The sequence below is a fragment of the Eleutherodactylus coqui genome, chromosome 2 (assembly GCF_035609145.1).
Source record: "Eleutherodactylus coqui strain aEleCoq1 chromosome 2, aEleCoq1.hap1, whole genome shotgun sequence".
Classification (NCBI taxonomy): domain Eukaryota; kingdom Metazoa; phylum Chordata; class Amphibia; order Anura; family Eleutherodactylidae; genus Eleutherodactylus; species Eleutherodactylus coqui.
In genome coordinates, this window is record NC_089838.1 from 195,068,491 (window position 1) to 195,084,440 (window position 15,950).

The following is a 15,950-nucleotide window of genomic DNA, read 5'->3' on the forward strand; positions in this document are numbered from 1 at the left end:
TCTCCTCTCACCGATTGCATCGGTGAGGGGAGATGAAACTAACTTTTTAAAAAAAAAACTTTTACGTGATCGCCATTATCCATTGGATAACGGCGAACACGTGATCAGGAATGCTCACTGCGGCCCCCCGTGAAATCTCCAGGCTCTTGGCTCAGTTTTGTAGCCAGGAGCAGGGAGAATTTCAATTATCCTGGCAATCCACGGCTTTTGCGCATGCATCTGCCGCTTTGGCGACGGGTGCGTGTGCAGAAGCTGCGGTAAGGTCCGCGGATAAATCCGGGGGCCTTAGGTACGTAATTTCATCCTCCCTCATGGATTATGATCCGTGAGGGGAGATGAAATGTAAGCGTTTTAAACATTTTTTTTTTTACTTTTTAAACTTTTTTTTTAAACTTTTTTACACTTTTTTTAAATTACTTTTTTACACTTTTTTTTTACTTTAAATGATCACTGCTATCCATTGGATAACGGTGATCATCTCTGCAGGGATATCCCTCTGCTCTTGGCTACACATGGCAGCCAGGAGCAGAGGGATTTTAAATTTCCCAGGTCCTGAGCCTCTCTGTTGACGTGCCCGATGTCAGTCATCGGGCGCGCATGCCCAGAAGGGGACTCAGGTCCGGGAAGACCGGGATGCCGCTGAGGACCCGGGGTGAGTATTTTCACCTCCCCTCATGGATCCGATCCATGAGGGGAGGTAAAATTAAGCGGATTTTTACTTTTTAAAAAACTTTTTCGCTATCGCCGCTATCCATTGGATCGCCGCGGTCCCCGGGGACATCTCCTGGTTCTCGGCTACCTTCAGAAGCCGGGAACCAGGAGATTTTAAACTCCCCGGGGTTCCCATTCCTTTGCGCACGCGCGTGACGTCATTCGTCTGGCGCGCATGCGCAGAAGAGCTGCGCCGGGTCCCGGAGGACCCTTTCTCCGCGACAGACATCGGGGAACCTCGGTGGGTATTTTCAGCTGCCCTGATGGATCCGATCCATCAGGGCAGCTGAATCTTTAACTTTTTCACAACTTTTATTTACTTTTTTGCGATCGGCGCTATCCATTGGATAGCGCCGATCGCAATGCCGGGGGGGACTGTCCGCAGCCCGGGATGACAGCTCCATGCTGTCGGCTACCTGCGGGCACCGACAGCATGGAGCTGTCACGGTCAGAGCCCACGGGGCTTTATTCTCTGCAGGAGACGTGTTTTTACATCCTCAGAAAATAAAGCCCACTTGGGCAGGACGTAAAAACACTATGGGCTGGTCGTTAAGGGGTTAAAGTTGTGGTGCAGAACGTACACCGCAGCGTCTGGACCTGGCCTTATTAAGTAATCTTTTTTTTTTTCTTAAATGGATTAAAATAAGTAATACACAAGATACCTCAATACTAATTAAAACTCCAAACATCAGACCCCAGAATTAATGCAGACCCCATACAGCAAAGTTAATTCACACTCCAGGTGTCAGACAGCCATGTTAACTCTGACTCCCTCACCAGTATATGTAGTCACATCCAGAGCTTCACCATTCCTCACCAGTAAATGTAATCCCCTTGTCAGGGTCTGTATTCACTTGGACTCCCCTGCCATGCTTTGCATATTTGACTACTATTCTATTCACAGTTATGTTTGTTTTAGCTTTTCTCAGCCATTTGACTAGCATAGTGGTGATGACTGCAAACCACTACAGGGGAGTCCAGAGTCCACGTGAACACAGTCCATGACACATCCAGAGCTTCACCATTTCCCACTCCTAGCAGTAATCACATATAAAGTTTCACCATGCATAAAAGATGAGCGATGAAGCAGTTTAAACAGCCGCCGTTCAGTAGTGAATGGCCACTGTATTATGTGAATGGAGGGGGGCAGGGGAGCGAGAGGAAAGAAATCTCCTGCACTGCCCGGCTCCGTGAACCAGCCTGCTCTGCGAGCTCCCGTGCAGGAGCACGGATTGAGGAAAACAGGAAGGAGTGTCGAGCATCGTTTGCCTGACATTCGCCCCGTGTAAATGGACCTTAATGCAGAAGTGATTGACAGCCCAAAATGCATGCATTTATTTGAAAAAAAAGCTGTCCAAAGTTGTCCATAGCCTGAAGGGCAACTGCCTCTACCAACCTGTTAACAGGCTTGTAAAATGACTTTTCATAAATGTATTCTCTTCTAGGGCTTGTTTGTAGAATATCCCAGTGAAACTGGGGAATATTCTTCATTTTTCTTCATTTTTATACAGTATGTAATGATAGATCTCAAATCGGCATCAAATTTCTGCTGCCATGGTTGTTATAGTAAAGCTCCGCCCCCGTCTCACCCCCTCCTATTGCAAATAGTGGCAAGGGGCAGAAAGGGGGCAGGAGCTCAGTTCCTGCTCCTGGCTCTTCCATCCTCCCCCCCCTCCCTCCCTGCAGACAAGGACACCGTATATCGGCTCGGCGTGAAAACCGAGCCAATATACGGTCATCTAAATAAGCCCTAATGCAGATCCATTAAATCAACATAATGAGTTCATCCAGGGAAGTAGGAGGTCCATGGACAGTCAATTGAGCTGTAACACTTCCTCCCAGACCTTCTCAAGATGTGGCTACAGAGTCTCATTATTCAAAATGAACTCTGAACCCAAGATACATGACTGAATGGTAAATTAGCCAATGGTACAGAATGGTGAAGTAGCCCATGGTACAAGTGACTTAATGTAATTAACGTGAAGAAGCAGCAACACAAGAGGCCCTACCAGGTTTTTAAAAAACCTTTAGAAGGTAGGAACAGTTGAGCTTTTACTTCACCATTTCATTCCATTCCAAGAGAGGAGAGGCCCAGACCAGAGCTTTTCCAGACAGTAGAGAAACAATGTAACTGACTTTTGCTCTTTCTGAAGACATCAGGACAGAGCAGAATATTGGTTTTACATAAGCCAATCAAAGGAGAAACTTGTCTAACATGTCTAGCAAGATGTGCCAAATTTATCAACAGCATACACTACTGTGATAAATTTTGCTGCTTGCCTAGTCTAGTTCAAAACTGTATACATTTAAAACAACATTCATACATCTGCCCTATTGTGTGCTTTTTTTAGAGATGAGTTTCCGGTTACAGACTTTCCAGAAAGGTAAGTTCATTTTTTTTTATAAATGTCTTACTACAGCAAATTGGTTTAAATGGGCTGTCCCACTTCTACCGGTAGCTGATTTGCTGTGCAAAAGTCTGGGTTGGTACTGCAGGCTGAGTCTTATTGAAGTGAATGGGACTCAACCTGCAGTACCAACCCAGTCCACTGTGCAATGTATGGAGTGTCTGCTTTCTACACCAAAGCAGCTAGAAGTAGAACAACCCCTGTAAATTTGCTTATTACTAGTTTGAACACTTAAAACTAGCATTTTTATACATATCACCCCCTTTAACACCACTTTTTCATATGTTTATTTAGGCTGCATTCACATGGGTAATTGTTCCATGTGAGTTCTGTCCAATTCAGAGATTGACAGAACTGGCATGGGGGAAAGAATCCACTTGCATACGAGTGAGATCGTTACTATGGGGACCACATTAAAAAAACAGGAAATGCAGTGCAGTGAAAAATGGGTCTAAAATGGATGCAAATCATGCGTGAAAATAACAAAAAATGCATTGCAAATGCATGAAAATCACATGGAAACTGGTCAGTTTTTCACTGACCAAAATCGCACTCGCTCATGCTAATACCACCTAAGGGTCTTGATATTCTACTCTCTACCTTTAATACTTATTGACTATCATGTAGTTCATTTTTTGAATAGAATATGCAAACCCCAGGAAGGGAAAGTGAATTCCCCTGCATTTGGCAGCCACAGACAGTCTTGTTAGTTGTCAAGTAGGATACATAGAGACAGATGTAACAACAAAAGGCAAAACAAAATAATAGTCACAAAGCATTCTATGATACTTAAAGATTCACTGACTGCCATAGTAACCCAAAAAGGGCTCTAGCTTTTCACCAGGTAATAATAGATCCATATCCATTGTGGGAAAAATGTTTGAGAGGTTCTTAAGGGACTATGTACAGGAGTATGTAAAAGTAATATTACAAGTGATAGCCAGCATGATTGTACTAAGGACAGATTGTCAAACTACTGTAGCCTGATTTGTAACTCACATGAGATACTTCCCAACAAATGAAAAAATGCTGCTTGTGTATGAAGATTAGTCTTTATTCCTTTAGTGTCGGTACATCAGAGTGAAGTTAATAAGGCGCGTTTTGGTCCGTAATGGAGCAAGTTCTATTACGGACTGAAATGCGTCCTCTTACTCAACTCTGATGTACCGACACTAAAGGAATAAAGGCTAAACCTTCATGCACAAACAGCATTTTTTCATTTTTTGGAAGTATCTCATGTGGATTACCGTAGAGGACTGTGCGGTGGAGCTGCCTCTGGATAGGAAGATTCAGCTTGGATTGAAGCGGGTGCAATACAGAGTGTGGTGGTGAGCATACAATTTCTTTTTTTTGCTCGTTCACTGCTTTGTAACTCCTCTATCTTCAATGTAGAGTAGCGCTCTGGATTCTTTTCTGTCTCACACTACAATTACCAAGGTCTTCTCTGCTTCCCCACCAAGGATTGGACTTCCTGGTAATATTGATCTATTTTAGCAATTGAGACTAACTGATACTATAGCACCTATCAGGTTCCATCAGTGCCACATTCAGGGAATTTTACTGTTCAACTATTAGACTTCCCAACTCTTTTAAACCACAGTCCTAGTGGTGCAAAGAAGCAGTGCTAACCCTGATGTTACCTCTGAAATAACTACATAGATATTTTATCTCTAGAATCCTTAAACTGGACTTGTCTCTCAATGAATTGACAGAATTGAAGGTGAACAGTTTTCATCATCTTCACGGCCTCCTGGAACTCAATGTCTCCTGTAATGCCCTTCACAGGTATGAACTATTCTTGTATTATTGCACTGTATAATAAATCTTGATTATGATGCTTGATTTGCAAGGTATAAACTGGGCGAATAAAGTAGATCTTTCATAATATTACAATAATTTCATAAAGGAAAAAACACTGGCATGCCTGCAAATAGTGTTTTCATGTTGATTCATGGATATCCCCCATATTACACTGGTATGTAGTGACATGATAAGTTCGAATTTCCTAGTGCTAATTGTCTAGACATGCGTGCCACTCCACTGATACCAAATTACAAATGTTTCTGTTAAATTACAAATAAAGAATTTATTTTAAAAAGTAGATTTTTCAGCATATGATGTTGCTCTGTTTTAAGTCATTCTAGTAAGAAAATAGGTCTATTCTCTTATTAGTCATTTAGCAGGGCAGAGTATATGCTGATAAATCCGTTTTAACTACAGGAGGTACTTGTGGGACAATAATTACTAAGGGCGAGGCCACAGTGTAGAATATAAAATATAATGTAAACTGTGTATATCCTTACAGTGTTTTGTATTAAAATGTTTAAAGATAATTTGTCATAGAATCAACAGCGCTGACTGCATAGCCCTACTGCTGCATCCCCGCTGTCTCTGTCTCCTTTTTTGTATTCCATACTTACCTGCCCTCCCCTAGAAGGACTCTTCTTAGGTCTAGCTTCTGGGATGGACCCATCACTCTCAATGGGTGACATGATTGACAGTGGTGACCACTCCCTTGACACATTGAGAGCACCAGGATCTGGACCTTAGAAGAGCCCATCCAGGTGAAGGGAAGTGAGTGTGGAAAAAAACGGGTAGAGTCAGCGAAGCCCCAGCTGCAGAGAAATTCTGCCATTCCTGCTGATACTATCTAGTCGCAGGTTTTTAGGCAAAATGTCCAATATGATATTTTTAATCACTAGTTGTTGTATATGGTGTAATGTGCTATATTTTACCTGTTTTTTTATATTTTGTAGTCTTCCTGGGCTAACCATGCTGCCCAACCTACTTGCTCTGGATCTAAGTTACAATGCAGTTGCAAATATGGAGGCTTTTAAAGCCTGTACCCAACTTGTCTTTGTCAATGTATCTCATAACAAGATTCGAAGTATTAAGGATCTGCCATCACTCGTGAACCTCACACATTTGCATTTGAACTCAAATAAGGTAATACTCAATATCTGATTAAAAAAGTGTATCATATGTTGTTTCTCCCATTGATTTATATTTTATATATTTAGATTATAATTATGTTTCTGCTGAGGTAAGTATTCCTCTTATTATTTGTGAGAAAAACGTTTGCAAAATTTTATCTTATTGAACACCCCAAGAATAATTCTGATGTGCCCTTGGAAAATCTTTATTAGAAGCATAGAAGCCATTTGGAAAGGAGGAAATTAAATATCGTATTTTTCGCTCTATAAGACGCATCGGATGATAAGACGCACCTAAGTTTTAGAGGAGGAAAATAGGGAAAAAATATTTTGAACTCCCCCAGACTAGGCAGGGAGGGGGTATTACAGGAGGAATAAAGAGCAGTAGTACTGCCTTGGAATGAATTATATACCACTCGTCAAGCTGCCATTCAGGATACAGGAACAGCCGAGTATAAATGTAATAGTGGTCTTATTACTTGTCACCCAGCTTTCCAGAAGCTTTGGATGCCATGTTTGAGTAGTTATAGCGATGGATGCGGTATACACGCTTGCATAACTCTGTAGTTGGCATTCAGGATCCTGGAAGAGCTGAGTGACAATGCAATGATGATTCCATTAGTTGTCACCCAACTTTCTAGGAGCCCTTCATGGCGTGTCTCATTATGGTGATGTATGGTGTATGGGGTATTGACTCTACATACTACCATCTGGACAGGATCCAGAAGACCATCATCTACAGTTTTCTTCTTTACAAATTTAAACATCGTGTATCACGACGGCCTATCAAACTACTTATACACCTGAGACGGCCGTCTCTAGCCCGACAGGACCTATTACCAGACTTGTCCAAAAACGCTATTAGATACACACCTAGGGTACTTGTCCCTAGTCCGACAGGAACAATTATCTGACTTGCCACAGGGTTCAGTATTAAGCCCCATTCTGTTCAATATATTTATCAACGACCTGATAGAGGGGCTGCACAGCAAAATATCAATATTTGCAGATGACACAAAATTATACAATATAATCAATGCAACGGAGGACAATGTACGGCTACAAACGGACCTAGATAAGCTGGGGGCTTGGGCAGAAAAATGGCAAATGAAGTTCAATGTAGACAAATGTAAGGTTATGCATATGGGCAGCAAAAACGGATGTTACCTATATTCACTTAATGGGGTACTGCTAGGGAAAAGAGATATGGAAAAAGATCTGGGGGTTCTAGTGGATTGTAGACTAAACCGGAGTAACCAATGCCAGTTAGCTGCTGCAAAGGCAAATAAAGTCTTGGGATGCATTAAAAGAGGTATAGGGGTGAAGGACGAGAACATTATCCTTCCATTATATAAGGCACTAGTCAGGCCCCAAATGGAATACTGTGTACAGTTCTGGTCACCGGTGCTCAGGAAAGATGTTACAGTATTGGAGGGGGTTCAAAGAAGAGCGACTAAACTAATACATGGAATGACGGGACTGGAATACCCAGAGAGGCTATCCAAATTGGGATTATTTACTCTAGAAAAAGAAGGTTAAGGGGCGACCAAATAACTATGTATAAATACATGAGGGGACAATACAAGAATCTCTCCCAGGATCTGTTTATACCCAGGACTACGACCGTAACAAGAGGGCTTCCGCTACGTTTAGAGGAAAGCAGGTTTCATCACCAAAATAGAAAAGGGTTCTTTACGGTTAGAGCAGTTAGACTGTGGAACTCTCTGCCCGAGGAAGTAGTGATGGCAAAATCCATAGAGGAGTTTAAAAGGGGACAAGATGTCTATCTGGAGAGGAAGGATATTATAGGTTATAAATCTAAGGTTAATTGTTAATCTGGATATACAAGCAGATAGGAACTATTAGAGGTTGATCCAGGGAACAGTCTGATTGCCATTAGGGAGTCGGGAAGGAATTTTTTCCCCCAAAAGGGCTAATTGGCTTCTGCTCTTGGGGTTTTTTGCCTTCCTCTGGATCAACAACACAGGAGGCTAGACAGGCTGGACTAGATGGACATTGTCTTTATTTGGCCTTACAAACTATGTTACTATGGCTTGATTTGTCGAACAACGCTATCAGACACACAGCTAAGGAGGTTGGCCCTAGTCCGACAGGAACAATTAAAAGACTCGTCTAGTAACGCTATCAGGCACTACTTCTTCAAAATTTGGACATCGCATAAAGCAACCTAATTAGTTTTTACTACCTATATACCTAGGGTGGCCAACCCCAGCCCGACAGGAACCATTATCACGTCTGATAATGCTGTATACGGGCACTACTTAACAACAAATCCTGTCCAGTTAATAATATACACAAAACACTCAAGACCTGAGATAAACATCTCTATCAACGGTAACTTAATAACATGACATCGAACACCTGACAGAAAGACGGACAATCAACTGCGCCAGAACAGACCAACGGTAGACATCATATAATAAATATGACACTTACCGGGCTGTATGAGAGAGAGGATTCTGGCACAATGGATATAAGAATTCCTCGTCCAACGTCACTGTCCGATGCCTGTTACCAGTTCCGACTGATAGATCCTGCCGACTACGCCAATTGTTAAGGACCGCTCCCGGTCACATAACCTTTCAGGTCAAGAGGTCCAAATTAGAGCCGTATCTGGATGCATCCCAGAAACCAAGAACTAGACACTGAGACAGTTATCAGTTTCCCCAGATACGTAGATAAAAGCCACGGCAGGTAACAAGTGGCTCTCTCTGCAAGGAGGCGACCTGTACTGAGCGTTTATTAACCTTTTTATAGCTTTTAAGAATAGAGGAAAGGAATGTCTTATTAGTCACAGGATACATCTCATTGGATTAGGCAGAGATTATGAATTATGCATTGTTCGGCAATCGCATAGCGTGAGAGTCTATGAAATGTCCTTCAAATGTCTGTTTATCCGGCGTGGTCTGGTTCTTCCCTTGTGATTTAGATGGTCGTAGTGTCTTGTTAGCACAGTCAGTTCCTTTGTCCAAACCTAAAGGCGTGGGGGAACTTTTACTGATAACAGCTGCACATCACAGGTCCAGATATGGTTTCTCGGAAAAAAAGAAACAAATCATTCGACACTGTACCGTACCTCCTGCCTTGAGCGTATCTCTGCTTTGAATTATTCAATACACACAAGCCTATTTACATCTTATAATGCTCCATTATGTATCTAGCATCCCTTTTGAGACAGATTCTTTATTTTAATACACACATATTTTTTCACTACAAACCGTGAGTAGGCTATATGCCAAAAAATGGAACATGCAAATTTGTCATTTATGCCGAATTAGATGCATATATGTTCCCTTTTTTCTCCCCTCTCTCCCATTTTTTTGTATGGGTTAGATGGATAAAGAAGGTCCGAAGGCTAAAGCAGACCCCAGGAAAATATCCAAAAAATGTGTCCTCTGTTGTAAGAGACTTGAGGAAAATTATAAAAAACCCCTATGTGAAGAGTGCACTGGGAAAATACTAGCGGAGGAAAGAGTGGCATTTAAAACCAACATCTGCTGTATGATTAAAGAAGAATTGCAGGCCTCTATGGCATCCCTCTCTCATCCTCAACCTGGTCCTTCATGGGCCCCCAAAAGGCCAAGACAAACAGAGGCGGCGAGCTCTATTTCTGGTGATTCCCTGGAACTCCTGTCAGAGGGAGAACTAGAAGATCCGCCATCATTGGTTGAGGACGAGAAAAAATATTATTTTTCCTCGGACGACATTGGGCACCTCATCAAAGCAGTGAGGGAAATCATGCAAATTAAAGAGGATCACCCGCCTAGGACAGTCCAGGACGAGATGTTTTGGGGCCTCCGGTCAAGATGGAAGACCATGTTTCCGGTCAATCAGACCCTGCAACAAGTTATTGCAGACGAGTGGCAGGAACCTGAGAAGAGGCTATCGGTCACAAGAAAAAATTCGGAACTGGCTTGCGTTTGCTCCCAAAGACGTCCGCCTGTATAGAGAGACCCCAAAGGTCGATATACAGATTGCAAAGGTGGCCCAAAAGAAAAACCTTCTACCTTTTGAGGATGCATCGCAACTCTCGGACCCAATGGATAAGAAAATCGACGGTCTGCTGAGGAAGGCCTTGGAAGCCACGTCCTTTACCGTCGAAGCTAACGTGGCGGCAACATCCGTAGCCAGGTCCATGGTCTTATGGCTGAACAGGCTGGAAACATATATCAAAGACCGGGCTCCCAGGGAAGAGTTAGCCAGTTGTCTTCCCCTTCTAAAAATGGCCACCACCTTTCTAGCTGATGCGTCGGCAGAGACCGTTACATACGGCGCAAAAACCGGAGTCCCCAGTAACACCGCAAGAAGGGCGTTATGGCTAAAAACATGGGCAGCAGATGTAACATCCAAGAACAAACTCTGCGCCATTCCGTTCCAAGGGGAATACATGTTCGGGCCCGTCTTGGACAAAATACTTGAAAAGGTTGGAGACAAGAGCAAGACCCTTCCAGACAGAAAGCCCTACAGGAAAACATCTTTTCCAGGGAGGACACGGCAGCCACCTCCTGAGATCAAAGGAAAAGGGAAGATGGGAAGATGGTCGTACACCAATGGAGGTCGGGGTAAGGAAGCTCAACCCACTTCTGATTCAACAGGGGGTAGACTAGCACGTTACCTGAGCCAGTGGCAGGGGATAACATCTAACCCCTGGGTATTTCAGATAATTGTAGCCGGGTACCGAATTGAATTTCACTCTCTACCTCCTAGGAGATTCCTCCTAACCTCCCCTGGGTCCCCGCAAGAACAGGGCATCCAAGAGCATAAGGAGCTAGGGGTCATTACGCAGGTTCCCGATCATAAGAGGGGTGAGGGATTTTATTCCCCCCTTTTTTTGATTAAAAAAAAATGAACGGCTCTATCAGAACCATCTTCAACCTCAAAGCCTTAAATAAATTCATTTCAGACAAGAAATTTAAGATGGAAACTGTGAGGTCCATCGTATCACTAATAGATCCCGATAGCGTCATGTGCACTATAGATCTCAAAGACGCATACTATCACGTCCCAATAGCCGCAGTTCACCACAAATACCGGAGGATCGCCCTGTGGGATGGTGACGCAACCTATTACTATCAGTTTACGGCTCTACCCTTCGGGATCTCGACTGCCCCTCGAATCTTCACAAAGATAGTGATAGAGATGATAGCTTATTTCAGGCGAAACCAGATTCTTATTTTTCCATATTTGGATGACTTTTTGTTGGTGTCAAGAACAACAGAAGCCATACGCGCAGACCTGTCCATAGTCCTATCTACCCTGAATGATTTAGGGTGGATAGTAAACGAACAAAAATCCGATTTGACCCCAGGTACACAGAAGGTATACTTGGGCATACTACTAGACTCCCATATCCAGGAATCTCGGCTTCCACTATCCAGAAGGGAAGACCTTATTCAAGCCGTGACCTCCCTGTGCCGGGCTACTACGGTGTCCATTAGAGAAGCAATGAAAGTGCTGGGCCTTCTGACAGCCTGCATACAAATAATTCCATGGGCACAAGCCCATACCCGCCAACTACAAAGGTGCATCCTTGCCAGGTGGGACAAGCGGCAGACCTCCCTAAACAAAAAGGTGAGCCTGTCTGTCCAAGTTAAAGAATCCCTACGCTGGTGGACCCTGCAGAGGAACCTGAGCAACCCTGGTCATGGGAACCTGCCATATCTGTCACAACAGATGCTAGCAAAACAGGATGGGGAGTAGAGATGAGCGAATATACTCGCTAAGGCACTTTACTCAAGCGAGTAGTGCCTTAGCCGAGTATCTCCCCGCTCGTCTCTAAAGATTCGGGGGCTGTCGCGGGTGACAGGTGAGTTGCAGCGGGGAGCAGGGGGGAGAGAAGGAGAGAGAGATCTCCCTGCTCTCCCCCGCCGCTCCCCACCACCCGCTGGCCCCCGAATCTTTAGAGGCAAGCGGGGAGATACTCGGCTAAGGCACTACTCGCTCGAGTAAAGTGCCTTAGCGAGTATACTCGCTCATCTCTAATGAGGAGCGCACATAGCCGACTTAATCCTACAGGGAACTTGGGATTCCCAAGTAGCAACACGCTGGTCCAATTATAGAGAACTAAGAGCAATATGGGAGACCCTTCATGCGGCAGAACCCCACTTAACAGGAAGGCATGTAAAAATCTTAACTGATAATATGACAGCCCTGTCGTTTGTTCGTCACCAGGGGGGGAACCCGACACCCACACCTCCAACAACTGATGGTAAAGATACTTCGCTGGGCGGAATCCACCATGCTGTCCCGTTCAGCTATCCATCTAAAAGGGTCCACAAACATCATTGCTGACTTCCTCAGCAGACAGAGCATCCTTCCGGGAGAATGGGGTCTGAACCAGCAAGTCTTCAACCAACTAGCACGCCAGTGGGGAAAAGCACAGATAGATCTGTTCGCCATACAAAATGCCGGGACTTCTATTCGCTCAACCCAAGAGACAACCTGTGCGGAGTAGATGCCCTGTCTCAAAGCTGGGACATGGACTTAGCTTATGCATTTCCCCCCTTCCCACTGATCCCGCACACTCTCAGAAAGATTCAGGCCAGCCGGGAGTCAGTAATCTTAGACCCCTACTTTAACGATCCGGGGCCCACTTCGACTACCGGCCATGGAAGATCTCCTTCTCCAGGGCCCTCTAACATACTCGGGGGTCGAAAAATTGAAACTAGCGTCCTGGATGCTGGAGGCATGATACTTCAAGGGAAGGGACTTTCCCACAAAGTAATTACTACCTTGACCAAAAGTCGTAAGCCCGTAACTACAGCTATCTACGACAGGATATGGAGAAAGTTATCAGAATTCTGTAAACTAGATCCAAGCAAAATTCCAGAGATCGATATACCCACAATCCTGGAATTCCTGCAGGCGGGCCTAGAGAAAGGCCTTAGCCCAAGAACTCTTAGGGTTCAGGCAGCAGCATTAGGATCATACCTAGATTTTTCCTTGGCGGAACACTGCTGGGTTTGTAGATTCCTTAAAGGGGCAGACAGGCTTCGGCCCTTTATTAGGGAAAGCTTCCCTACTTGGGACCTAAATCTAGTCCTAAATAGTTTCTGCCAACCACCCTTTGAACCCCTTCCCCAACTCCCCCCTAAGACTACTTACGCTAAAAGTTGCTCTGTTAGTCGCCGTAACTTCGGCCCGGAGAGTAGGGGAACTACAAGCCTTATGCTGTGTCGAACCACATATGCTAGTACAGGATGACAGAATTACGTTTAAATTAGACCCAGCCTTTCTACCAAAGGTGGTGTCCAAATTTCATAGAGAGCAGACAATTACTCTTCCAAAACCCCCGTAATATCAGAGAACGAGAGTTTCACAGCTTAGATGTCAGAAGGGCCGTTCTAACGCATTTAGAGGCTACCCACTCTTTCCGAAAGAATAACAACCTCTTTGTCCAATTTCAGGGGCCGGGCAAAGGAAAGTCGGCATCTAAAAGCACTATTGCGAGGTGGATCAAGACTGCCATCCAGGAGATGTACAAAGCTAGGGGTCTCGATCCCCTGGGGGAGAATCAGAGCCCACTCCACACGCTCCCTCTCCTCCTCATGGGCAGAGAAGGGCCAGGCGTCTGCCGAGCAAATCTGCAAAGCAGCCACCTGGTCTAGTCTACACACCTTTATCAAACCCTACAGGGTTAACGTCCAGTCGAGCAAAGACCTGGGATATGGATGGAAAGTCCTCCAGGCAGTAGACCCACCCTAAAGTCACCTATAATTTAGTATTACTCCATTGTAATGGGGCCGTTGGGATGACGACCTAGAAAGATACGGATTACTTACCGGTAGTCCCTTTTCCAGGAGTCATCACGACGGCCCATAGTTCCCTCCCTTTTAGAATAATTATGTTCTTTTTAATGTAAATATGACCGAATGAAGGTAAATTTTGGTTCAGTAAACATTGTTCACCGTAATAATTTGAAAGTCACTGAAGCATGATGGAAAGTGAGGTGCTTTTAAGGACTCTTCCTGTCCCTACCGAGGTCAGAGGCCAACCTCCATTGTAATGGGGCCGTCGTGAGTACTCCTGGAAAAGGGACTACCGGTAAGTAATCCATATCTTTCTTCTTTTGTGACAGCCTCGATGGTGAGCAGTACCATCTTGTCAAAAGTTTCTGATACTGCTCCCAGTGGGAGCCGCAGGAGGTGGATTTATGGGCCCATTTTAAAGCTTCTGACCAGGAGGTTGGTAAAAATTTTTTTATTAAGATCCTTCGCCCAATCCAGAAAGTTAACTGTTTTTTTTGAAGGAGTAGATGTTCGATAGGAAATTGTAAATGGGTTTTGTAAGTTTCTTCTGTAATATGATGTTAATATTTAGTAAGTCATTTAGGGGGTTTGGCAGTGTCGAGGATAAGGTTGTGTGGGTGCCTGGCTAGTTACGGGTGTGTAGAAACATTTTTGTTTTCCTATTTGGGTCTAAATTCTTCTTTAAAGCACATTCATATCCACCCCTGGAGCATAGCACTTACTACTCAAGAGCTTAGTGTGGGTTTCTGGGGTTGCACCAAATTTGCTAATAGGTATGCTCTCCAACTGGAAACACCCACCACACTGAGGCTTTTTTTTACAGAACCTCTTTTTAAATAGCACTTCAACAATTACTTCAACAATTCAGCAAGTTTCAAATTCTTCTCTTTTGTTCTTAACTGGACACAAATATGCATATATTTATGTATATATTTATAGTTATACTTATTATAAACATTGATTTATATGTTTTCACATAGTAAAGATAGCTACAAACAAGAAGAAAAATGCACAGTATGACAATAACATGTGACTACAATTTAGAGCGGGTCTTACATGACCTCATTTCAATTGCAAAATCTGCGCTCGGCGTCCATGTCTAGGAACTGCGGCAAAACACAGGCATTGAAAGCCAGGAACTTTTGATTTTTCCTCTACACTCGTATAAATTGTGTATTCCATGAGCAGAGATAAAATTGCAGCATGCTCTATTTTGCCGCAGACCACTCACTGACAGCCTCCATTAAAGTCAATGAAGGCCGTCCAACCCGCAGCCCATGCGCAATTATGGGCTGCAGGTACCCGCGTCATCACTCAGAGATGGCACAGGAAATAGACATTCAAAAAAATAAACTGTACTGCGCCATCACGGTCCTCCACAATACTGATCAGGTACACAAGGTTGCCGGCTGGGCTGTGGGCCTCCAGTTTGCGGAATCTGGTCTGTCCATGTAAGCCTGGCCTTAAGAGTATACACCAATATTGTTACGTGTAAGAAACACGCCCTAGTTAGTTAGTATGGGATCGTAATTTTAGATTCTTATAATTTAAAGAGTATGTATCACCAAAATAAAAAAAATTTCTTCTGTGTTTGGAGCAATAATTATAAAATCCTAAAAATATTCTGCTTTATGTGATTGTGAATTTCTTCCAATTACTTATGACGCAGTTTGAGTGGTTAACATTATTAGGAAGCATTCTTAGAATGCCCAATTCAGCATCGGACTGGACAGTCGTGTAACATCTCCTATGCTTGTTAACTGCACTGAATGTGATTTTCCGTTAATGACTGAGTAAGTTACATGCTCCACCCCTGATCACATGACGGTGATGTCATCACAGGTCCAATCAGAGAGGGCAGCGCCTTGAATTTTCTATAATTTTCAGGAAAAAGGGTGAATAAATTATTCAGACTCATCTGGCACCGGATGGTGTGTCCCAGACTCCAGAACCCACCCCCTGGCACCCGAAATCCAAGCAAGCTTTAAAATGCCACAGTGGTATCCATAGATTCAGAGAACAGCACACAATGCTGGAGTATCTTCTCTTCGAGCTTCAGGTTTTGCCGTTCTTTTTCATTCATCCTAGAAATATATGAATAAACTGACAAATGGGTGTTACCAGTTTGG

At 43.8% G+C, this 15,950-nt stretch overlaps 1 protein-coding gene across 1 annotated transcript in view; it reads left to right on the top strand.

Moving 5' to 3' along the window:
* Positions 1-15,950, top strand: part of LOC136612060 (leucine-rich repeat-containing protein 40-like) — a 76,759-nt gene that overhangs the window by 25,090 nt on the left and 35,719 nt on the right. Inside the window, exons 3-5 of the mRNA XM_066592140.1 lie at positions 3,063-3,095; positions 4,794-4,904; positions 5,876-6,065. Of these exons, the coding sequence (XP_066448237.1) occupies positions 3,063-3,095; positions 4,794-4,904; positions 5,876-6,065 (334 nt within the window). The remainder of the gene's footprint in view (positions 1-3,062; positions 3,096-4,793; positions 4,905-5,875; positions 6,066-15,950) is intronic.